Source organism: Aquila chrysaetos, chromosome 14 (genome assembly GCF_900496995.4).
Source record: "Aquila chrysaetos chrysaetos chromosome 14, bAquChr1.4, whole genome shotgun sequence".
Classification (NCBI taxonomy): domain Eukaryota; kingdom Metazoa; phylum Chordata; class Aves; order Accipitriformes; family Accipitridae; genus Aquila; species Aquila chrysaetos.
The window spans coordinates 16683228-16707901 of NC_044017.1; the positions used below are offsets into that span (position 1 = coordinate 16683228).

The 24674-nt window shown below is 35.9% G+C and overlaps 1 protein-coding gene across 12 annotated transcripts in view; it reads left to right on the forward strand.

The window, feature by feature from the left end:
* Positions 1–24674, forward strand: part of MYCBP2 (MYC binding protein 2) — a 204571-nt gene that overhangs the window by 71990 nt on the left and 107907 nt on the right. For all 12 annotated transcript variants that reach the window (XM_030036241.2, XM_030036239.2, XM_030036242.2 and 9 more), the window contains 11 exons: positions 6651–6770; positions 7226–7307; positions 13458–13575; positions 15602–15806; positions 16159–16312; positions 18785–18957; positions 20081–20206; positions 20306–20433; positions 22104–22195; positions 23240–23374; positions 23454–23537. In XM_030036241.2, the coding sequence (XP_029892101.1) occupies positions 6651–6770; positions 7226–7307; positions 13458–13575; positions 15602–15806; positions 16159–16312; positions 18785–18957; positions 20081–20206; positions 20306–20433; positions 22104–22195; positions 23240–23374; positions 23454–23537 (1417 nt within the window). The remainder of the gene's footprint in view (positions 1–6650; positions 6771–7225; positions 7308–13457; positions 13576–15601; positions 15807–16158; positions 16313–18784; positions 18958–20080; positions 20207–20305; positions 20434–22103; positions 22196–23239; positions 23375–23453; positions 23538–24674) is intronic.

Genomic DNA, 24674 nt, shown 5'->3' on the forward strand with positions numbered 1-24674 from the left:
CTTCTCAAAAGATAACCATAAATTCCACTAGAAATGCCCCTTAACTCCTGGAAGAGCTTCCAAGGGAAAAAGGAAAACTGGTGAAGTGGGTTGTTACCAAAGTAATGGGGAAGGTGGGAATTGTGAGGAAGATGAGAAGCATACCTCATCTTAAAAGGCATGGTTCTTTTACTATACAGAGAATGTAAAAGCAATAATCAAGCAACCTGAGGCAGGGATGTTGACTTCAGTAAAAGGACACTATAACATTGAAATCAGCATGTTCTTTTGTTTTAGTTTTGAATGTGATGCTTTCCAAACCAGCATTTTTACTTCAGATGTTTCTGCTAAAGTAGTCTTGTAACTCTTCACACCAACCAGACCTTTAAGATCTTCAGGCAAGGAAAATTTATTTCAGCTGGTACTACTGATGAAGCCAGTACTAAATATGCTGGTACCTGTTCCTGCTTCTCCATTTGCAGCTGCAGAACTTCTCTTGATAATGATATTTAAGCTTGAATATGAACAGCTTCTTTGGGACTGACAATTATGGCCTAATTTAAAAAGTATATTTGATATGTACTTGTATGTCTTATCAAATCTATGGTTTTTACTTTTGGAATTCTGTTGAATTGCATAATTGAAAATTCCTTCAACTTCTTCAAAATACCCATTTTCTGGAAAGCTTGCCATTGTCATCTACTCATTTCACATTTATAGGGTCTGCATATCAAGATCCTCGTTATTACAAAAAATGCATATTAAGCATAATCATAATTTTTGTGATCTATGTCTGTGTCTCCATCACAAGTATAGGTAGAAAAGAGTAGGTCCCACCTTGTTGGTGTTCATGGACTGCTTTGACACTAAGAAGAGAAATGAGGTTGTGCTTCATCCTCATTCTTTAATGAGGTAGTGAGTTCCTAGTCTGCATCTCCAGTCCCTGTGGACTTCATCACTGGGAATCTGAGTAAAAAAGATTAATGGAAGTCTGTAGAATTTTCTTAACTGTAGAGCTGAGAGTTTCTGTAGAAATTAACTGAGTAGCAATTAAAATCAAGGTAAGCTTCTTGAGTCAGTTAAGATTCTGCAAGCAAATCCCACCTTTTTCCTGTATTTGGGAGTAGTGACAATGAAAAAAAAATTCTAAACAATATGAAACCAAATACCCTCAAAAGGACAAAGGCTAGATGGAGCTGAATGTGCATGGGTGGAACAAACTATATATCAACCATTTTGAAAATGCTAATACAAAATTATCAGAAGTTCAAGAAAATTTACTTGTAATTTACTTTTTAACTGTAAAATATACTGTCTGAAGGGTAGTTTGAAGCACTTGTTGGAGAAAGACAGCTAACAATGAAAACCTACATCTAAGACTTAGAAGTGAATGATACTGGAGTCTTTATATGTTCCATATTGACATTTCCATAGTCTGGTAGTCTTGTTTTCATTGCTAAGTGTTCCCAAACACAACTGAAGACATGTTGCTTAAGACTTGCTCTTTGCATAGGAAGATAAAAGTTGCACCAAAAATGTTTCGGAGCCACTTTTTCTTTACTAGGTTTTTACACACTGTCACCAATAAGGAGACATTTTAGACAGGGACTTTCTTGAAATTTTAGGCTTGAAGAATGTGAGAGTATGTCAAACCTCACAAGCATACATAATCAGTAGCAGTTGTCATGTGTTATAACAACAAATATTAATTTGTTAATAACAATTATTAATGACAAAGTTGACTTTCCTTATAGCATACCTTTTTTGCTATTATGAGTTCTGTCTCTCTATTCAGACTTCCTTATCTTTCTTACCAGCCCCTCTCTTCTGCATCATTTAGTAGTTCTTTTTGAGGGTTAAATTTCATTAGATGAAGTTGCCCAGAATTTTGAAGAGGTTAGGAATAACTCTTCATGTCATATACTGCAAATGGAGACTTGCAGCTGTGAACCATTGCAAATCATAAACAAGCAGGACCAGCAGTGGCTGATCGAGGAAAAAGCTATCCGGGTCACAGAAAATACCTAAGAATTCACACTCTCGGTCAAATACACTTCTTGGGGTTTGTATTCATATAGCATAGAAAAGTAAGTACATGGAGATAATGGATGTGCTTTGCCATTTCTCAATATTGCAGTTTTACTTGTATCCGTGTCAGATAATGGAATAAATTATTTGGCCAGTAAATTCCTGTTTGCATTTACTTTTTGGCTGAGCTGAACAGGTAAGTCAATACTGGTACAAAAATTCAGGACACAGTTATTACTGAGTTTGTAATTAGAATGCAAGTTTATTACCACATTATCATAAGTGTTATGCACTTGTGATTCTGCATATCAAATTTCATCTATAAGCTCAAGTAAGCTCTGTAGCAACCTCTCAAACATCCAACAGACTTACTTTTTTTTCTGCCCTCATAGGATGGATGATTTTCACAACCACAGGTAGGTTTCTTTCCCCCTGCACTGTAGCTATAATAATGGTGACAGACATTTCAGCTGAAGCCTGTGGTGGACAGCCAAGTAGCTGCAGTCACAGGCTGATTTGTTCAAGTAATGTTGTTGTATATAAAGACTATAGATGATATTAAGGCATTCAGAACATCCTGTGAGGGTTGAACATCATAGATACTAACCAGTAACTTGACTGATATGCTTTATTTGGGTAATCGCTGCTGAAATGAACAAAGATTTGTTGCCAAATGGTGTGGTCTAAAGAGACAGTTATTCTCAGAATTTTTTGTGTACAGTCATATTCCATTAAAGCTTGTCATCTGTGGGGAGAAGAAATGTATTTAACATCTTTAGAAGCACTTTTTCCCTCCTCCAAAGATGGTCAGTGAGAAACGAAATACCATCACCCTTACTGCAGCTGGGAAACACTAACAAAATGGTTTTCCTCAGGTCTGGACCAAGGGTCCAAGATGCCATTCTGTAACAATGTTGGGGTGGGGTTTTTTTGCCAGCAGAACTCTCATTTATATCTTATGACTTCACTTGCTGTTGGTACTGAAGGAGCTTTTTCTCCATTCCTGGAAAGCACCTTTTTTTGTGGTAGCAATATCAGCCAACAGAACTTTGGAGCATGTTTCACAGAGGGAAAAATTGTCTTCAGGAGTTAAGAATTTTCTAAGGAAAATGGAGGGGGGGGGGGGGTTGTTGCTCGTTGTATTTCCAGTTATCTCACTTTCCTTCCCTGACTGTACAAGACAGCCAAGATGAAAACCCTCATTGTGAAGTTGTTAATGGAACCCACCCCTCGGTGTTGACAGCAGGAAGCACTTTGAAGCTTTTCCTTGGTGCTTTCTTCTCTCAGAGAGTTGAAAGAGTCAAAGTTTCTGTCCAGTGGTAGTCCAGTCAGATAACACTGGAGGTAATAACTTGCTCTGCTTACAAGGTTCCATTCATTCAACCAGAAGAGTGTCTGGTTCAGTAGCCTTTCTATGCTTCCCTTTTAGGAACAACTGTTTGATATCACTTCTAATGAAATGAATATGTGCACAATTGTTTGAAGAAAAGCAAGCGTGTATCTCCATAGTTACAGTTGTTCCTCAAGACGTGCAAATAAGCTTCCTGCATCCACCTTTCACATAAATAAATTTTGACTCTGTGAAAGTACTGAAAGGAAAGGGGGTGGCCCAGTTTATTTGCAGCCTTTTCTCTAGGTGTAAGAGCTTGTAGAACTGGTTTCTCCTGGCCAGTGCTGGTGGAAAAATACGATATCTGTTGGCCATGTAATGGAGTATACAGATAAACAGTGTAGCCCAAAAGTATTGCTCTAAAATAAGTAGTGATATTCTATTTAGCTTTATATATTTTAGTCAAAAGACTTTTATTTCCTCTCTAAACAAGGCTAGCTGAATCTTACTTTTTTTAGTTACAAGGGTTTTGTACTTACAGCACATAAATTATTTTAGAGTGCTTATCAAGTTCTGAAGATCCGGCCAATTAAAAAGTCATGAGACAGTTACTAACCATGCAAAGAAGGCTGAGAGGAGTTCCATTTTCAGTTTGCAAATTTCATACTTAAGCAAAGATGTGTATGGAAGACAGTTGCTTCCATTCCTGCATTCTTAAAGGCTTTGAGACGTTAACTTTGGAATTTGAAAATGCCAACTCTGTAAAACTTTTTCCTTTAAAATAAATTTATTTCTCAATTTGTTTCATGTGAATGTACTTGTCTCTATATCTTGCACAATAGTATTTAGTGTTTCCTTAAGGGTAATATGGCGTTATCCTTTCATTTGCAACTTTGGAAAAAATGGGAATATATCTAGAATCATCTTTTACTTAAAGGCAGTATCACATATTTGTCATTTGAGAAAACAGCAATTTTCAACTATTTACTAGTAGTTGTTGAAGCACTTAAGAGCAGTATTATTTTCTTACGATGAGGCAGGAGAAGCACATCTACCTGCGCATCTAACTTCTGCTACATTTTGTTAATATGACTGTGCATAGGTGACATGGTTGCTGTGTGTCTAGTTAGTTTCATTGTAGGAAGTGCATGCAGCCATGACACATACTTAACAGGATGTGCATTCCTGGCAGATGACTGTTCAAGTGCATTTGCACAGTGGGAGAGCTTACATTTTCATTAGTCATCAGTGATTGAGGAAGGAGGGGAGACGGAGACTGGGGCCATGGGTAGACTTCCAGAACAATTAGCTTTTTTCTGCTCCTGTCCAAAAAGCTTGTGTGAAAGACAGAAGCAGTAAGTAGGCCACTTGCTGAATAAATAACTCTGGTGGCAATATTAGCCCTTAGAACCATCTCTTGATTACTTTGGCATGTGGAGTTTAACTCAAAAGTAGGCATAAAATGTTAAAAGGTACTATATTTAAGAAATAGCCAAATTGTTAACTAAAATACTAGATGCATGTTAAGGCAGAATTACATGACTAGGAGGAAAAATTCTGTGTTTTCAGGGTTTGTTGTTGTTAAATAGTGGTTCTGTCTCTTTGTATTTGCTTTTGTTGTTAAAACAAAAAAAGCTGCAGACAGACCTTCAGAAACATTTTTTCTAATGTGCATGCAGTCTGGTGGTACACAACTGACACTGTTGGAAAAAACTCAAAAATCCCATGGCAATTCTGAGAGCAGACATTCCTTTACCATGTCTCCATTTCACACATATCCAACATGTAGTGGAAGTGTGATTCTTTTTGATGAAGGGCACCCACATTTTCAAAGGGATGCTTTACGTATGCTGTTAAACCTAATTCTTCAAAAGCATTACTTAACACCTATACGCACTGTTCCTTTACAGATGTAAACTACATGGAGATTCATATTATTTCTGTACTCAGTCATCACTCAAAAATAGCTTTATTTTCAGAACAGTAATATTTTAAAATTGGTTTGTAATAAAAGTGCTGAAATGACTTTACTGTATCAGCAGTTTTCATGCAATAAAAAGGAATTAAAGTTTCAGCAATATGTATAAAAACAGAATTATGTTTTAAAAGATTTGTAAGTTTGTAAGTGCTATGCTGCACACTAAGTAATGAAGTCTCAGAGTTCAGACTTCCACTAATGATTATTCAGGAAAATGTGTAGAAATTATAAATATAGTTCTAAATTAACACCACCTTGAATGCTTTGAGCAGCAATTGTTTCCCTGTATCAATTTTGTTAATAAAGCAGTAATCGGTCAGAATTATCTCAGAAGGAATGTGGAATCTCCTTTGTGCAGTTATTTTCACTTAATGTGTTTTCTTTCATTTCTCTATGCTAGACACAGTGTGACTAAACTCATATATGAAATTTTTCATTGTGAAAATGCACTTTCTTTAGAGCTTTCATTGCCTGCTTTCTACACAGGTATAGGAGTTTTAATGGTGATGAGCATGTTGTCTGTTTCTCTGTCATGTTGGTTTCCTGCTAGTATTATGAAACTACCTTCCTTTGTGACCCTGTGACCACATAGTTCAATTATAGTGTAATTGTTAGATGATATAAACATTCTGATTTCTGGAGAAGATAGTGGCTTTCAAGAAGTTAATACACATATTTTTCACTCCAGTGCTTTTATCTAATGCGAGGGTAGTTTGACTGTAGGAACCAATAATGCACTTCATACTTACTAAAAGAAATTACAGAAACAATGTCTAAAAGTGCATCTTAGACAAGAAACAGACGTGTGAGTAGTGAGTATGTCAGCATTGTTAGAAATGAGCTGCATAAGTAATTGGTAGTTATGTAAAACAAGGGCTATATGGCCAAGTTAGAGTTAAGTAAAATCCTTAAGAAGTTGTAATTGAAAAAAAACCAGACCAGGCTATGCCTATTGAGTTTAACTACAGTGCTTTCTGTGTACTTCATAATGCTATTTTATTGAATGAAAGTGATGGTTATTAAGCAAAACTTCTGAAGTTGTTTGAATTTCCTGTTTTGCTGGTCATTTTTGTATGCTCTTTGGAAGTTTCTGCTTTAGAGGATGTGGTATTTTCCAGTGTGTAACTTTGTAGTAGGTTGTTTGGAAGTAGAGTTTCTGTCATCTTTCACATCTACTTTGATGCCACATTTGAGCTCTCTCTTACTATTCTGTGAGTTCTTTCTCCTACCTTACAAATGGCGGGGTGGGGAGTTATTTACTATTCTTGATCTATTCATTCTTCTAATATAACTCTTTTAGAAGACATGGGATATAACTGTAAGTTTTGTTTATAGACGGAAGTGGAGAAAGAGGTGAGAAGGATGCCAGCAAAATCACAACCTATCCACCAGGGGCTGTCCGCTTCGACTGTGAACTGCGAGCTGTACAAGTCAGTTGTGGATTTCACCATTCAGGTAAAAACAAATAAATCAATGTTAATTATAGTGTAGAATTTTTGTTGGTTTTTTTAATGTTGTCATATGTGTTTTCACTGCTTTGTGTTTAATTTTCAACAAGGAGGTACATGGGAGTGTTAAAGATTGAAAAAGTTGCAGTATCATTTTGTAGCCTACTACCCTGTCCTTCAACAGTGAAAAGGACTAAGTATCATGTATTGAGTTACATCAGAGCTTTTAAGCAATTTTTGAGTCATCTGAAGACATCTGTATGGCAGAGCTCTAGCCCTGCATAGAGATGCTAGCTGTGATGGGTTGTAGAATCTTGTATAGTGTTTCTTAGTGAAACATCTTAGTGTTTCAGTAGGGATTGTTAACTGTGCTGCTCAGAAAGGCTAACCAGCACTGGGGCAGTACCATGTTAACATGTGCATATGTCAGAAAAATAATCTCCTTTTTTGTTTGTTTTTCAGTGGTTTTGATGGAGAATGGTGATGTTTACACATTTGGATACGGGCAGCATGGGCAACTTGGACATGGTGATGTTAATTCCAGGTGAGCTGGTAATTACAGGATGTGATTGTGTATTGCTGCACTGCTGCATAAAAAGTGGCTAAATTTCTGTTTCTCTGTAGATAGCAAGTGTGAAAACTCAAATACTGTCGAAATAAAGTCGATAAGCTCTTGTTCTGCACTTTTTCCCCATAATCCCCTGGATATAGATACAGTAACGGTACTGTTGTACTGTGTAAGTAATTTGTTTAATACATGAAGGCTTCTGTGCATAGTTATTAGCATAGCTTTGATAATTGAGTTTGAAATGCTTCTGTCTCTTCAATTCTCCCTACATATGTGAGAATGACATTGAAATCTCATCAAGATTTCATTATTTCTGTAAAATACTACATATGCAATAATTCAAATAGTACAATGTTGTAAACCTAGATTAACCTGTTTCTGTTACACCATTATCAGTTATGATAAAATTCTCATTTTTGTTTTGTTTATTATTAATACAAAATTAAGTCACTAAGCTTGGGTCTCAGCTGCATTTTGTAGACACTTATTCTGGATGTCAGCATGAGAGTGATGTGTGCTTTCTTTGTGGTCAATGGAAAGAGAGAAGTCAACAGAGTGTGGAGAGCTATTTGACTAACTACCCACTACTTATCTACCTTAGGTATGCTCAGTAGCTCTGTAAACTTTATGGGCTTGATCTCCGTTGACCACAGTGGGAGCATAGATAAATATAAGTGTCTTTAATGTGAAGCTCAATCTCACCCTTAGTATCTCATCCTTAGTATCTTACCTACTCACTAAAGTAAAAAAAATCAGTGTTCTGCCATAAAAGGAAATGTAATAATGTTGTTCTTTGGGCATGTCCATATAACACATAAGACAAGGGATTTTGAATAGTAGGAATCATTGAGGCTTTGTGTATGTCCAGTAATGCCTAGTCTCCTTATGTAAAAGGCATACAGAGTGGAGCATCCATGACCTGTCTTCAGTTTTGTCATTTCTCTTATAGCAGTGAGATGAAAATTACTGAATATCTATCCTCCTAATCTCTTTGGAGACTTCCAAATCATTTCTTTTGTCAAGTTTCTGAAGAAATCTTCATCATCTTAAAACTTTCATTGGATTCACTAAACAAAAGGGGGAGAGGGAAGGAAGAAAGTTTACTGGAAGTGTTACTTTGTATTGACTGCTGTGCCTAATGGTAGTCTCTAAACTGTTACCCCTACTCAGTTTGCATTGGACTGGTGAACGCAGTCTGTGTTTCTGCCTATGGTAGAGCTGTATCACAGATAAGTACTCTGTTTTTCATTCCTGGAAATTCTTGGATACTTGTTCCAAGCTACAGCTGCTTTAGCTGGCAATTCAAGTCACTGTTAGAATAAGGGCAGTTTCTGTCTTAACGCCTGAAGAGGTACAAACAGCAGTGGCATTTGTACTGGTAACTTACTGTCTACTGTTTCCAGCTTTGAAATCGCTTGGCTTTTCTGAAGGCATCGGAGCTATCTGCTGTATCTGTCAGAATTTCAGGCAGTAAACCCTACATCTGTTGCTCATTTAGACAGAAACTGGATGGAGACCAAATGTAGTTCCAAGTGAGATCCTAGAAGAGAACATGAAACATCCTGTGCCAAAGGATAGTGCTTGACCAGGCCTAGAAGTTGAGGAGGTACAAGCGACTTGGCACTGACCTTTGTATCATTCTACAACAGACCCTAGAGAGTGTCTGGAAAAAGCCTTGAAGAAATTTGGACTATGTCCTGTGCATGAGAACTGGCTGTAGTACTATATTGCTGTTTAGCACCATCATTCAAATGATAATTTCCTCATTGATGTACTTCTTTTTCCAGCTTTAAGTAGAGATCTCTCCTCTGTCCTCACAGTAAGGGATTCAGAGAAGGAAACAGGGAGTCCTTATGCAGAGTTCCACCTCAGTTGGGACGCAGTGGTGCTCAGATGGCCAGCTCCAGCCAGGTCAGTGGTATGTCAGTCACGCAGTGTGTCACATTGCCTGTATTGACCTCAGGAAGAACATCAACTTCTGAATCCAGGAGCTGATACTCCACTGTGTTTCGGGGAGAGAAAAAAAAAAAAAAAAGAGTAATATTTAGGCAGCCTAGCTAGTATATCTAAGTATGAAGGCCCCTGAGAACAAGAACTGTCAGGTTAAATGCCGGAACTCTCATTTTCATCTGAGGGAGCCATCTTCATTGCCAGGTGAAGCAATAATGGAAGTTCCTGGGCATCGATTGATGACTTACCCTTTCAGAGACTTCTGTCTTGCAGTGTGAAGATTTAGTGATGAGACTATTTTTTAAAAAGTCTTGAAAATGCTTAACTATTTTGAATTCTGTGCACCTATCCAGACATGTCTTTCTCCTTAATTAAGGGGATTCTGGACTCCTCTATTAGAGTATGGTAAACACCACAAGTTCTCCCTCCTAATTCAGTAGGAATGAGGTATATTACATGCCTTGGAAGGACCTCAGACTATGTTTTATGCACACAAGCAAACAGCAGATGAACAGGATGATGTGATTCTCAGTAAACCATTAATAGAGCTGAAATGGTGTGGAGGAACAAGCAATATGCACAAGGTGGTGTTATTTTTTTTTCTCCAGCAAAGACTTCAGCCATTCACAGATGGACCACTTAAAATACAAGTAATCTGGTTCCTGGGAGGCCGTTTTTTCCATATCAGTATGCTGGAGCCATTAAACTAGTCTGCGTAGGGTTTCTGTTGTAAAATCCACAGTGGTAGATGTTGATGAGCTGTTCACTACATGAAGGATTTGTCAGTCTCTGCTTATATTCTCAAATTAGATGCTGGTGGATAGAAACTCAGTGGAAGAAAGAAATGCTTTGCAGTATCTAGTCTTGGTGAAAAATAGCATGTCTTGTATTCAGGTAAGCAAAGGCCTGTTTGTTGCTGATGCTTCTCTCAAGAAGCTGGGACTTAAAACTCCAGGATCTTTCTGTTATTGTTCAAAATTTGCCTTCGTTTCTTGTACCAACTGTTGACTTCAGCACTACGTTAGCAAGCACGTGATCTGGCAGTCATGCTCTAGAAATGGAATGACTGAAGTAAGATAATCCTGATGTGATTTTGCTTCTGAAGGTTCAACAGTAGCTTAGAAGAAAACTGAGCAGACCTTCCACAGACAGTCAGCTATGTTCTATTTGAAGACAAAGCATAGAGACTATATACTGTTAATATGTCTAGAAAAAAATGTGTACTATCATATCTGTTTGTCGGGACCGTGTTTCTAGGTGCATTGTCTGATTATTTTACTTCAGTGGTGGAGTGCAAGTCTTATTTACATCTTTTCACCAAACTTCCAGTTACCTCTGAAAGCTAAAAATCTCCATTTTCTTTTTAACTCCATACTGTCCAACTCTGCCTGCAATTGACAGAAGTGAGGACTGGTTCCCTTTTACCCACTACACAGTAGCACCCCATGGTGAATCTGAATTTACAGCACCACGGTCAGCTGCCCCAAGTGACATCTTACTCGACCTGGCAGCCGGCTGTTGGCTGCATGAGTACCACGGACAGCGATTGTTCGAACAGTTGATGCAGGACGAGTTTTCAAACACCACATCTGCTCCCAGAAATGCTTACCCTTCAGGATAGAAGTGGGTTTCAGTGTGGACAGCCAAAATGCATTTGGACCTTCTGCAGGACCCTGAGTTAGCTGATGCATGTATATCTGCTGCTTTTTATTCAGCAATCTTACATTTTCCCAAGGGGTCTCAGGCTACTTTCTGTATAGTTGAGGTTGCTCTTTTGTGATTGACCTGTGTCAAGTACCTGTGTCATATCCAGAAGCCAAAGAATCTGTGAGTTTGACACCAATGTGTCCTTCAACTCCATCCCAGAAGAATACTTACTGCTTTCTACCATTCAAATGGAGAAACCCTGGTTATCAAAACTTTTGGACAGAGTTTCTCAGACTCTCAAGTGTCTGTGCTGAACTTTTCTGTGTTGAGTTTCAGAGGGATAGGGAAATACTCAATAGTATCACAGGTTTTAAATTCCATATACATCAGTCAAACTGGCTTACTGTATTTTTCCAAATTCCTCCTCCTTTTATAAAGTGAAAACTATTTTTCTGTAATTTTACTTTATTTTTTTTACGTAGTTAAATGTCTTAAACTTTTTCTTGTTCATTTCTTTAGTTGATACACTGTAGTTGGCCATTCCAAAAGCTGGGTGATCTTAATAAAAGAGCTGTTTAAGAGGATACCATATTACATCTCTCTACGTTAGTTGCTTGTCCGCTGTTGCCAAGGGAATACCATACGCAGCATTCAGATAACATTGCTGATAAATTCAATTGCCAAAACAGAAAGATAAATAGTTCTGGTGATAATAGCTTGGCTTTCATACAGCGAAGAGGTGAAACATTCACTTTGTTTTTACAAGCATAGTATTGATAATTCCATGCCAGCAGCTATCATAATTTTGAGTGAGAGAAAAAAAACAGTAATAAAAATATTTCCCTTTAACAGAAATGCTTTTGGATTAGTTCTTAACTATGTTTTGTTTCTGCTTCGGTGCCCTTTTGAGCTTCCTTAAAGTTAATGGGAGGCAAATGTAATGTTTCTTCTGTTTTTAAAATGTTTCATCATTGGTGCTGCTAAACTTTGCTCTGTGTGTCTGTGTGTAATCTCAGTGATGTCCAAACCCATGTGCCTATAGACCAACAAAGGCTTCTAAATTTATGAATGTCATGTTATGCATCCTCTACCAAATTTTATGCTGCCCTTCAGTCTCTCCCATCTCCACTAGAATCACTCACTGGAAGCTACATTCACGAAGGAATAATTTCTTTCTGTATACCTGTGTTCCCCCTCCTTCAGGTCATCAGCCTATCTTCATGCTGCATTCCTCTGTTCCACATTTCCATATGTTCACATCTTCCCATCTACCCTTTTCCTTTCCCTGTTGAACACATGATGCCTCTCCTTCCTACTTTCTTGACTCCTGTTTTACCTGCAATTCAGCCAAAATCAGAACATGCAGATAACCCATCTTCTTGCATATCAGCTGCTAAACAATTGCTAGGTAACTGTGGGCTGACACCTTTTTTTTTTTTTTTTTTAATTGCAACTTGTTCTTATTTTAGATTAACCTGCTTTTGAAAGTGTGTGTTTAAAAGTAAGTTTAGATAGTGCTGCTGTTCTCTGGGGTCAGAGTTGCCAAACATAGTGTTATTTGGGAATAACTTGTTCTTCAAATTCACAGTCTTTCTAAATCCACAATAAATTTGAAGTCTAGGTAGACATTCATTATGGGATTCAAAGTCTGGTACAGTTCTTGAGGGCTCCTGTTCACTTTGGGATTGAGATAAAAATTTTAGTGTCTTATACTTTTTTTTTTTGTCTTTTCTGCTATTTCAATTCTAAGTCATCACTTCAAGTTTTCTTTCTTTGCTTCTTGACCATCCTATTGGGTTTTTTCCTTCATTTTTACTGAAATGGAAAATTTATTTTCTTATACCTGTCCATATTTGGGAGGCACATGGATTAGACTTTTTCAGATTTTTCTGGAAAACAGTTTGGAGAAGTTTGTTCTTTCTTTCTTGAGTCTATGAATTTGATGGAGAGCAGTTTTTTAATGCTTTATTCTCCATTAGAAAGCTGATGGAGGTGGGTAGTCCTTCTCTTTCTTTTATAATTCCCTAGACAGTGATCTCAGGAGGGCCATATCAATATTGCTTCTGGTAATTGTACTAGGATACCAACCATGTAAGGCTTTGATTGCTTCATAATGCAAACAGGTTTTTGAAGCACTTAACCAGCATCCTCACAACAGAATTTTTTTACTGCTACAGTTCATTGCAATATAGTTTATATACACACACATATATATTAGTGTAACTGCAGTAACATTAATGTAATCCTACAATTAAATATTAACCATTTTTATTCTGTGCTAATTTCTGAGTTTAACTGAAGAGAGGGTACTTGATCTGGTCCCTGTAACAAGAGACCATAAACTTATATCTGGTACAGTCTTTTATACCTTTGTTCATTTAATATGCAAGTTGTTGCTTGACTCTGATTCCGTATAGTATGTGAACATAGTGAATATATTTCACAGTGATTGAAATCGTTATAATACTATGTATGTGTTAAATGTTGCATAAGCATATATTGATACAAAATTAATTTATTTTTATATAGGGGATGTCCCACTTTGGTGCAAGCATTACCAGGTCCTAGTACACAAGTTACTGCTGGGAGCAACCATACAGCTATTCTCTTAATGGATGGCCAGGTTTTCACATTTGGAAGTTTCTCAGTAAGGAGATAATAATAATACTTATGGGAATAAGCTAGTAGTTAATGTGTTGTTCAAAGACCTTTCAAAACTGCTTGTACTTGCTCATATAGAACTACTCATGACTTCTGCATATCTTTTGTGTCTGTTATGTTTAAAAATGTAACCTCTAATATTGTTGTGGTTAGAAAAGCATGATGCCAGAAATTCTTGGTGTTTTTTGTATTTTAATTAAGATTGTGATTTAAAACTGTGTTATTTTATAAGGTGCACCAGTTTTCTCAAACTCTTATTGTTGCAAGCTCTGTTGCAAATAAGTATCTATTGCATATTCTATTACCTGTCTGTCTGCATTCATTAGAAAAAAAATAAGTGTGCTGTTTTCTTTCATAGAAACGGCAATGGGTTGCAGAAGTTACGCTTACACTTGAGCGGATATTATTGCTCAGTATAACACAGCATAACTCTGGTACTCTAATATCCACATGACGTATATTGTCCTATGTCCATGTGGAATCCATTCTTATATTCACTGAATAAGCGCTTCAACATCATTTAGTTCCCCTTCATCCCGACTTTAGGCCTTTGTGCCTCCTTGTCTTGGCAAATACCCCCCTCACTACAATCTCTCCAGAGTCATCTCTTGGTCATGCTTTCCCACTAATGTCCTTTTGGCAAAAGCTAGAGTATAGGTATTGAGCTATTTGTCTATGCTTTAAAAACTCTGTACTGCCAAACACAACAGAGGAGAAATTGCACCTTTTGAAATCTGTCTTTCTACAAAAAATAAAAAAAGGTGAAGACTGAAATTTTAGAAGCAGAAAATCATGTTTTGAATTAAAAGTGTGCCACAAGATGGCTCTTTGATTAGGTAATATTTTGTTGTTTTTCAGACTTTCAAGTAAGAGCTTTGGTGTCCATGTTTTTGTCAAAAGTGGCTTGGACACATAAAAGTTTAAGCTTTGTTGACTTGCAGTGAAACTTAGCTCCTGAAAAACCAAATTCACTGTCAGAAATAGGATTTAAAAGCCTCTCTGTTGACTCGGTTTTTTTCTTTTTCTAAAAGAAAAAATAAATTCAGACCACCTGTTCTCTGCATCTGGTTTTAACATTGTAATGCTTGAAAGTTTGTTGAAAGCTTCATAAAGTCAAGGCAAGCTCAAAAGCAAGTGTGTTTCTTGAAAAAGTCTTCACTAAGTTTACTTACATACAGTGTTATGTAGAAAGAGTGATGAGTAGCATGCTGGACAGAGGGTATTTGCTGTACATGCGTGTTTCTTCTCCCTTACCATTTTAAATAAAAAGTTACCTTGACTTCATTAGCCTGCAATGAATTTCCTTTGCCTGAGTGAGGTAGATGGAGTCTGAACAGATTTATTGCAGCAGTTCTTACTACATACTTAAGTACAGTATAAGAACTGTTGGTCCATCTCTCAGTAACTAGTTGTACATAGGAGATAAGGCCTTAGGTCTCCAGGTCAGGATGTTAATGAGCATATGCAGAGGTGCTTGTTTTTGCACTTCATGTTCTTTGTAGCTCAAGTTTGATGTGCTAATTGATTTCTAGGTACTTCTAAGAGGTATTTGCTCTGTAAGACTTATAGTCCATATAATTTCAGAATTGAGTGGAATTTAGACTGTCTGAATGTGAATGTAGATTTCCCCCTCCCCCCCTCCATTAATTCATTCCTTGTCTAGCACTGAAGTTATTTGGATATTGAGTATTGAAGGAGAATAATGCTTTTATATTTTATTCTGAAAATGGAAAGGAAGGTTATCTGTCATGGAGAGTTTGAGTTGCATTAAAAAAAAAGAGTTTACTCAAAAACCTAACTGAATAGGGAGAAGAATATCTCTCAATAACTTGTTCCTTGTATTTAAATGTGTAACACTTGACTTAGAGTAGCCATTGTTTTTTGAAGGTAATTTTGTGGTAAGCTATCTCTTCCACATAATTAATTTTGTATGTTGAAACTATTGAAGTAAGTTGTTCATCTTTGAGACTTATTGTTACTATTACTTACTAATTCTTGCATTCTCTTTATAGAAAGGGCAGCTTGGCAGGCCAATTCTGGATATGCCCTACTGGAATGCAAAACCAGCACCTATGCCTAATATAGGCTCTAAATATGGACGCAAAGCAACATGGATTGGAGCTAGTGGAGACCAGACTTTTCTCCGGATCGACGAAGCTCTCATTAATTCTCATGTGCTTGCTACATCAGAGATATTTGCAAGCAGGCATATAATAGGCAAGAACTCTTCTATAATATTTTAAATGCTTATAGAAGTATTGGAGAAAAAATAGCTTTGGTCATGTGAACAGTAGGACAACAAGTCAAAAATGTGAATAGGGGGAATTAAAATATTTTAGTTTTGTAGTTATACTGCACATGGTGATCCTAGCTCCTTTAGAAATCAATTTTATTAAAAATAAGAATGTAAAAGTCTGAACTTTTCTTGCACTTAAATCTTACTATGGTTTATTTTTTGCTGTAGCAGTGTAACTGTTCTTCCCTACTACTTTAGTGCTTCATGCATAGGAAATGTCACGTAATGAGTGGAGTCTTCATGGTTTTCTGCTCTTTTTGCTCCCTGATCTAGGTTTGGTACCAGCTTCGATATCAGAACCTCCTCCTTTTAAATGTCTTCTGATAAACAAAGTAGATGGCAGTTGCAAAACATTCAATGATTCTGAGCAGGAAGACCTTCAAGGTTCTGGCGTGTGTCTGGATCCTGTCTATGATGTTATTTGGAGGCAAGTGTGGATTATAGCTATTAAAGTTGTACTATAGAAATATTTTAAAACATTTTGGGAGGCTGGAGATTTGATTATGCTCATTTCCCTAGTAGATGAAAAACAATTTTTAGTCTTCCATGTATCTTTTTTCACATTTTTTGGATGATTTGTTCAAGTAAGCCCAAACCAAACATCTTCTCTTGCCCAAATTTTTTTGATTTCTTTTCTTTTTTGCATCATTCTCATTCCAATATCATGATGTTTGGGGAACCCCAATCTATTCCACTTATTTACTCTTTTTATCTTTCCCTTACTTTCTTCCATCTACTTAACACTTCACTGAATAATTCTCTTGCCATGCCCAACTTCCACAACCTTGTGTCTTAAGTCTTCATCCTTCTCTCAGGCATTAGTGGTTAAGACTTGAATAGGAGAAGGGGTGGAGTAATAGTATGCTTTTTAGTTTTGACATTTGGGAGGTCAAAATAAAGAAACTTATTTAGATGACATAGACATTCAAATTATGGTTGTAGTGATTTCACAGTCTTTGGGGTGCTTGCTTTCAGTGGAGTCTTTGAGAAGGCATAGATCATAAGCCCTCATTCCAAAACAGAATCGTAACATCCGATTCTTCTATAATGATTTAAAAGCTATGTTAGCCAGGATTTGGGAGAGAAATTTGAACTGTTATCTGAATGCAAGTGATGGATGATGTTTAAACTATTTGAAGACTTAGGCAAAACAAGAATAATGACTTACAGTTAGAATAAAGCAGGGAACCAACTAGTCTGCATTCATCTGGAAAAGACAGTATCATGTAGGATCATATCTTTAAAAGATCATTGTGTCCATAGGCTACTTGCATCCTACTTTGGATGTCTTCATCCAAAATTGAGATTCAAGAACTTAATAGCCACTTAACATTGAAGCATGCGTATTTGCTAGGCACATTCCTTTTTGACATCTGAAGTTCCTTGGATGGATGTAGTTCTGCATTATGCACATCCCCAGAATTGTTTGGATCTCATTAGCTAGGTGCCACTTCTTACTTAAATTATGCTGAGATTTGAAATAAGGAAGAGTAGCACCCACATCCCTTAAAGCTCTTGGTCATGATACTATCAGCATGATTAAACACACTGAAAGACTCAGTTTATGAAAAATGCAGTTATTGATGGCCATGGGAAAGCAGCAAGTTTCAGGGGAGAAAACATGGTGACACTCAACTTGATGTAGCACACTAAAAATGGTTATTCAGATTGAGGAAGTTCAAAGTCACATGTTAAAAATATTATTAGGGGTAAACATGGGTTGAGATGTTTTATTGTCTTGCAAAATTTTGGGGACCGTAGAACTAAATCTAGAGCTTAAATACTTAACTGAAGAATGGATTCTTGGAGTCTGTGTAGATTTATTTCTGTGTTATATCCAATTGTTTAATAGAAAATATTAGAACAGTCTAAAGAAGAAACATGTTCATGAATATGTGTATTAGTATTTAAATATTTGGTATATAAATTATTATTCCTGGGCATTTTTATTCATGCCTATTTAAATGAAGGGGGCAGTTTCTCTATACAGAGAGACAGCATTCTTGATTACATAGATTTTAAGAATTTTCTTCAGAGCTTTATGACTTTTTCAGGTGGTAGTGAAATTCAAGTGGTTAAATAATTTCATATGTGTTTGTATTTGTATAAACTTGCACACTGATAACTTGTTGAAATCCTGAATACATGTGGTGTCCTATAATATTTTTAGTTAAAACTATTTCTTTCTCCATTAATTAGACCATGTTAGCCCCATTTGGATTTTTAGAACAGTGTACAAGTGAAAAATCCTTTTGTGCTTATTAAGAACACTCCCACAGACCTATGTCTTCTAACTGTTTCTTCCTTTTGCATAGTAATATCAAAGACTTCATTTTTTTTCATTTTCTTTTTCTCCATGTTAATCTATAGTATAGAAAGTCTTTGTATTTCCTTGTTTATGCTGCCCTTTTCTATAATCCCTTAAAAACTCACAAGATGATGTTATCCTTTTAAAAAAAAACAAAATATGTTGGATTTCTCAAGATCTTTTTACTCTTATTTGAAGGTGAGTACCTCTCACTTGGCATCATTATCATTTTTGAGCACATCTGCCATTATATCTAGTACTTTGCTAGTTATTTCATGCTTCTTAATAAACTATACCATTTTAATATTTATTAGCTTTGAAAAGTGTCTAACATTTTCTGAAATTTGTAAACCCATTATATGACTGTTTGACTTGAAGTACAATAAGAATATTTTTGTGTCTTTCCATTTGCTAGTGTGTTAAGCTAGTAAAGTTTATATGTATTTGGTGTAATGATGTTGAATTTTAAGAGTTTGTACTAGCAGATCTTCATTTTACATTAAATAGCTTATAAAATTTAATCATCAGTTAGATTTTTGTATTTTTTTAGTAGGTGAAAGGTTTTTTTTACTCTGTTTTGTCTTGCTCTAGGTTTCGACCAAATGCTAGGGAACTGTGGAGTTACAATGCAGTAGTTGCCGATTCCAGACTTCCCTCAGCTCCAGACATGCAATCCCGGTGTAGTATTTTGAGTCCAGAACTTGCTCTACCAACAGGTTCCAAAGCTCTAACCACCAGATCTCATGCAGCTTTGCACATTCTAGGTATACATTTATAGTTGATGAGTCAGAAGCTTAGATGAAATAAAGAAACATTACTTAAGGTATAAATGAATTGTAATCTAACAGCTTTCTGACTTTTTTGAGTTAAAATTTTACTTTGTAATCTTTCACCATCGCTCTTAACACTTATGATCTGGCTGATATGCATTAATTTAAATCAAAATAGTTATCTTCTGACATCTTAATGGTGCTAGAGGATTTTAGAGTTCTGATGGAACCTGCTACTAGAGGTCAGCATAATAAAGTAAGAGACTTTCCTAGATGGTCTTTTTGGACAGTCTGCAGAATAAAGTCAGTAGTGTTAAGTTAACCTCGAGTCTCCAAAAGACAGGAACAATGTACTCTTATATAAGCTTTTTTTTATTTTAAAGTAAATGCAGTATCTAAAATTAGAATTTACTCTGCAGTTTTGTGTAATGGGGCACTAAGAGTAGTATGATTTCCTTCTGTAGTCTAAAAAGCCTACCAAAACAAAAAATAATCCCACTGTGTTCATGTATAAACTGGCCATATGCAACATATCCAATGCTCCAAAGTGCAGCTTTGGAAGTTATTGTAGCTCACTGATTGTGACGAGTGATCAGTTCTTTGTCCTGCTTCCTTCATTGTGTGTTAGAGATGTGATAAATTTTAACTTGAACAGTACTTTTTTGTGTCTGAGTCAGAGTAAGGCATGTTAGGTATCCATGCATATGAAACAAAATGCCTTTTATGAAGGCTCTCAAGTCTGCCCATAATTCAGTTACTACTTCAACTTTTTTTTGGTAATATGGGAAATGTAAAAAGGGGAAAAAAAAAAAAAAAAAGGTGTTGCTGTCGATTTATTTACTATTGGAAGAGTTGCAAAGTAGGTTTAATTACATTTCTTGGTTATTCTGGAAAATAAATAAATTAAATGAAATCAATCTTCAGTAGTGAACCTTTAGATTCTACAGCAGTGACCCCAGATCTAATCAAAGCTATAACAATATTTGGTAGCGTATGTGTGGTTTAGGGACAGAACAGTTAGGTTGCTTTGATCTTTTTAACTAGTATTCATTTCCATTTCACTGATTATAATCAACAGTAAGACATTTTGAGTTCTTTTGGTTTTGCTTTCTTTTAGGTTGTCTTGATACTTTGGCTGCTATGCAGGACTTAAAAATGGGTGTAGCAAATACAGAAGAAGAGACTCAAGCAGTGATGAAAGTTTATTCTAAAGAAGACTATAGTGTTGTTAACAGATTTGAAAGTAAGTACACAGTGAAATTTTATAGCACAAGCTGATCAGGTTTGTGGAATAAAAGACCAAGATAGATCAACTATTTTTATTGGTTTTTTTTTTCTGCAGGTCATGGAGGAGGCTGGGGTTATTCAGCCCACTCGGTAGAAGCTATCCGTTTCTGTGCTGATACAGATATTTTGTTAGGTGGTCTTGGTCTTTTTGGAGGTAGGGGTGAATACACTGCTAAAATAAAGGTAAGTTAGTTTTATTTCTTGATGAGTGAGTGGTTTACTGTATATTAAAAGCATTAGTAATAGAACTACAAGAAGGGTTCTCAGTGAGAAGTAATGAACCTTATGCAGGTAAGGTGGGTGAAGTAGAGATCTGAGAATTACTATTCTTACTTGTCAAGAATTGGCCCATTCCTACCTTCACGAAATGCTATGCCATCTTACAGGTGTTTTGAGCAGATATGGTAGTGGGTCAAATGGTTCTGTGATCTATTTACACAAAGCTCCGTCTGCAGAAAATTGGTGCTGTGGGCTTCAAGTTAGAATCACGTCCTATGTCAGGATACATGAGGGACTGCTTCTTGAAACCAGTAAAAGAGTGCTTATCAGTAGCTGCAATTTCTTTAGTACATGCTTCCCACTTTCCCTGCCACTTCTTTCTCAGACTGCTCTCTGGATAGCTTCTCGGCTGGGATTCTTCAGCTGAGACTGAATGGCAGAAAACATACTTAACTCTGCTCTGTGCCAAATATAAGGATGATTAGGGCTGGAGCACGTGTGCTGATTTAAAATAAATAAATAGCTTTGGATAAAAAAGCTCACACAAACACACAGTGTGATAACAGAGCTCTGGTTTCTGATAAGTAGCTTCTGTTCCCGTCTTTAATAAGGATTTTGGAAACTCCCTGAAAGACATTGTAAAGAAAGGATCTAATATCTGTCTGAGATTTATATTAGATGTGTATATTCAGAATACGTTATTGTTGTTACTTGTCATTTAGTGGGTTATTGAGTTTTCTTTTTCTATTTTCAGATGAATAGGTATTAAGGTTTGGTTTAGGGAAATGGATGGCATATGCTTTAGCAGTAACATTTGCATAAGACAACAGGAGATCCAAAATAAGTGGTTGTACTTTATCTTAGTTTAACACAATGACTGAGAATTGTAAATGATTAAGGAAAGCCAAGAAACTTAACAAAAAAAAGCATGACTAATGTTTAAATACTAGAGGTAGTAATCCTATGAAAGCACTCTAGTATTATTTTTTCAATTTGTTTCTGGTTGTCTAGGATTAGTTTATAGCAAAGATAAGATTTGCCAGTCCTACCACAGATAAACTGTGTATTAAATTGGCATTTGCATGAGAAGTCATAGACGTGTATTGTGGTCCTTTTGCAACTTCATCAAACTGTAGAAATGATTTTTGACTGTGTAAGAAACCCAAGTTCTTTTGAAAAGGGTATCATCTTTTGTCCTAGTCACCACCTGTTTATGACACTATTGACTAGCTCTGCTAAACAGTCAAGCTATCCCTTTCCGGAGAAGTTGAGTGTATCTTCAGTGCATTTCATTCTATGACAGGAAGCCTGCACCTTCTGCCCAGCTTTGCCTTTTTTTAGATGCTCTGCATTTGACTTGCAGGCAAAATTTAGGGAGTTTCTCCACTTAAGAATATATCTGGGCATAAGGCTGGGAGGTCAGTGTCAACTGCTATTTTTTAACAGTTAATAATATTACAAAATCCTGACTTCCAGATCGGTATTTGCCTGTCAGTGATAGTAACTAGCAATTACTTTTGGGAAGGGTAAAGAATAGTAGTAGACGGTTTCCAGGATGCCAGAGAGGAAAAAGTGGTATTATGAAGTTCCTAATACCTAAAATGTGTTTTTACCTTTTTTTCTTACTCCACCAGTTGTTTGAATTGGGTCCAGATGGGGGAGACCATGAGACTGATGGAGACCTTCTTGCTGAAACAGATGTCTTAGCGTATGATTGTGCTGCTAGGTAAGATGTTTTCCTTACCTACTTCTACCTACTGTTTGATCTTTATTTTTACTTTCTTCCTACACATATTTTAAAATCACTTTAAATACCAACAGAGACCTACATCATTAGAAGTTTTTAGCAAGTGGTGTAAAACTTACACTCAAACAAAGTGTGTTGGGTAAAGTAGTAAAACACCAAATATCTCGCCAAGCCATTATGGTACTAAATTAAAAGAAGGAAGAATAATCTCACACTTGCTCTTGTATAAATCAAAGTCAAATCGCATATTCATCTGATGAGAAGACAAGACAAAACATTGCAGCAGCTCTTTTTAATACTTCTATCAAAAGGATGCTTTCAAGCACAAATGGGCATTTGCATTAAACAACTCATCATTAAACTTACTGTAATATGGAATTATCATAACCAAAAGAAGGGTTATTGTGCTTCAGCTCATTAGAATACAAGCAGTTATTGCTTGAAAGATTTTGTGCATATGGATGGGGTTAGCCATGTTTTAGCTGCTTTTTCATTCCCTGTTATGAAATAATTTAACATTCAAATCATCAGTGACTAATTCTTTTACGTTTAATTCTTGTGTGTCAATACCCCTAAATATATATTCTATTACTTTCTTAAATATTCATGTGTAATTCCTAAGAATTTATGTATGAGCTCTTGTAATTTACAAAAATTTTCTGAAATTGAATTAAAAAAATATCATTAATACTTTACATTTACTATATAATACTGCAAGTAATAGGGTTTTTGTGTGTTAATTTAACTTAATCTATCGGTACTCTGTTTGGCATTTGATATCTGATTGTTTCAAAATGCACGATCAAGCTAGACTTGTTCATTTGTAGGTCCTTGTGAATTTTTTTTTTAATGACTACAGTATTTTTCAATGAAATATTTTTAAGTTTTGAATATAATAGATACTTGAGAATAATAATTGGTTCCATTAATTTTCAATTTTCTTTTATAAGCAGGGTGTAATTTGTTAAAGATTAATCTAAAAACTAATTCACATATATCTTTTTCAAAATTTACTTCTCCCAGAGAGAAGTATGCAATGATGTTTGATGAACCAGTACTCCTACAAGCTGGCTGGTGGTATGTAGCCTGGGCAAGAGTGTCAGGACCTAGCAGTGATTGTGGATCTCATGGACAGGCCTCTATTACTACAGATGATGGGTATATTTTTTTCTATTCTTTTTTAACGCAAAAGAAGAGATCTAATATCACTTGAATAATAACCATATTTCTCTTTCAGTGTTGTATTTCAGTTTAAAAGTTCCAAGAAATCAAATAATGGTACAGATGTTAATGCAGGGCAGATCCCGCAGTTGCTATACAGGTAATATTTTGCCCTCTGTTTAGAACAATTTATTGACATGTTTTTTAAACAGAAGCCCTGTTAAAGTAAGCATATGTGTCATGACATTATTATTGTATTAAGCTAAGGAAATCAGTATCTGAAAAATTTATGGAAAGCTTAGTGTCTTTGAGAAAAGTAATAAATCCATTATACCAACATTTATTTCTTTGCAGTTTTCTTGCATTCTTCACATATGTTCTGAGTTTTTCATTTAGTTCTGTAGAGCCTCATAATTTCATCTAACATGCTTCATTTTTTTGCTAGTTCAGAAGTACTGTATTTAGTAGGGCTCAGTCTAGGTGCAGTATACTATCAAACAGATTATTTTAATGAAGAAAAAAATGGCAATGAATTGTGCTTTACAATAAGTTACCATAAATTTATTATTCCCATGATAATTGTTATGTAACTCTGTTTTAAGAAGCTAGAACTCTTTCACTATATTGCTAATATATATTTTTCAGATTTCCTCAGATATATACAAGACCTAATTTTTACATTTTTTTATTTTTATATCTATATATATAGATATAGATATATATATATTCCCCCTTGCCCCGTGTTGATTCTGAAACTTGGAATCTCTTCATACCAGTTCTCTTGCTATGTCCTTTCTAAGCATGTCCTTTTCAAGGTGTCCCTTATAAGAACAGCTCACTTTGGCCAGTAAGCTTTGTGTCCATAGATATTTATCTCTCCAGAGGAAGGTTTCATTTTGACTGATGCACATAAAGTTCTGGCATAACCTATTAATTGTTAGGGTGATTTCGGTGGAGGGATGGCTGTAGCCAAAGACCACCAAGCCTTGGGGCCTCTGAAGGAAGGATATGGCTGAAGAGCCATGAGAGGCACAAAAGGAAAGGTGCTGCAGTAACAGGTGCTGCCTGTATTTTTTACTTCCACATACATTTTTACTTCCACAAAACTAGTGTTCTTTAAGGAGTAACATTTCTAGTCTTAAAAATTCCATCTGAAGAAATACAGTAAATACTTGTAATAATGTAATATGTAATTAAATCTCAACTTTATTATCAATTGTCAGAATTCTGCCAGTTGAACAGAATTCAAGATATTTGATTACTGGTCTAGAAGGATTAGGAACTGGAGGAAGTTATG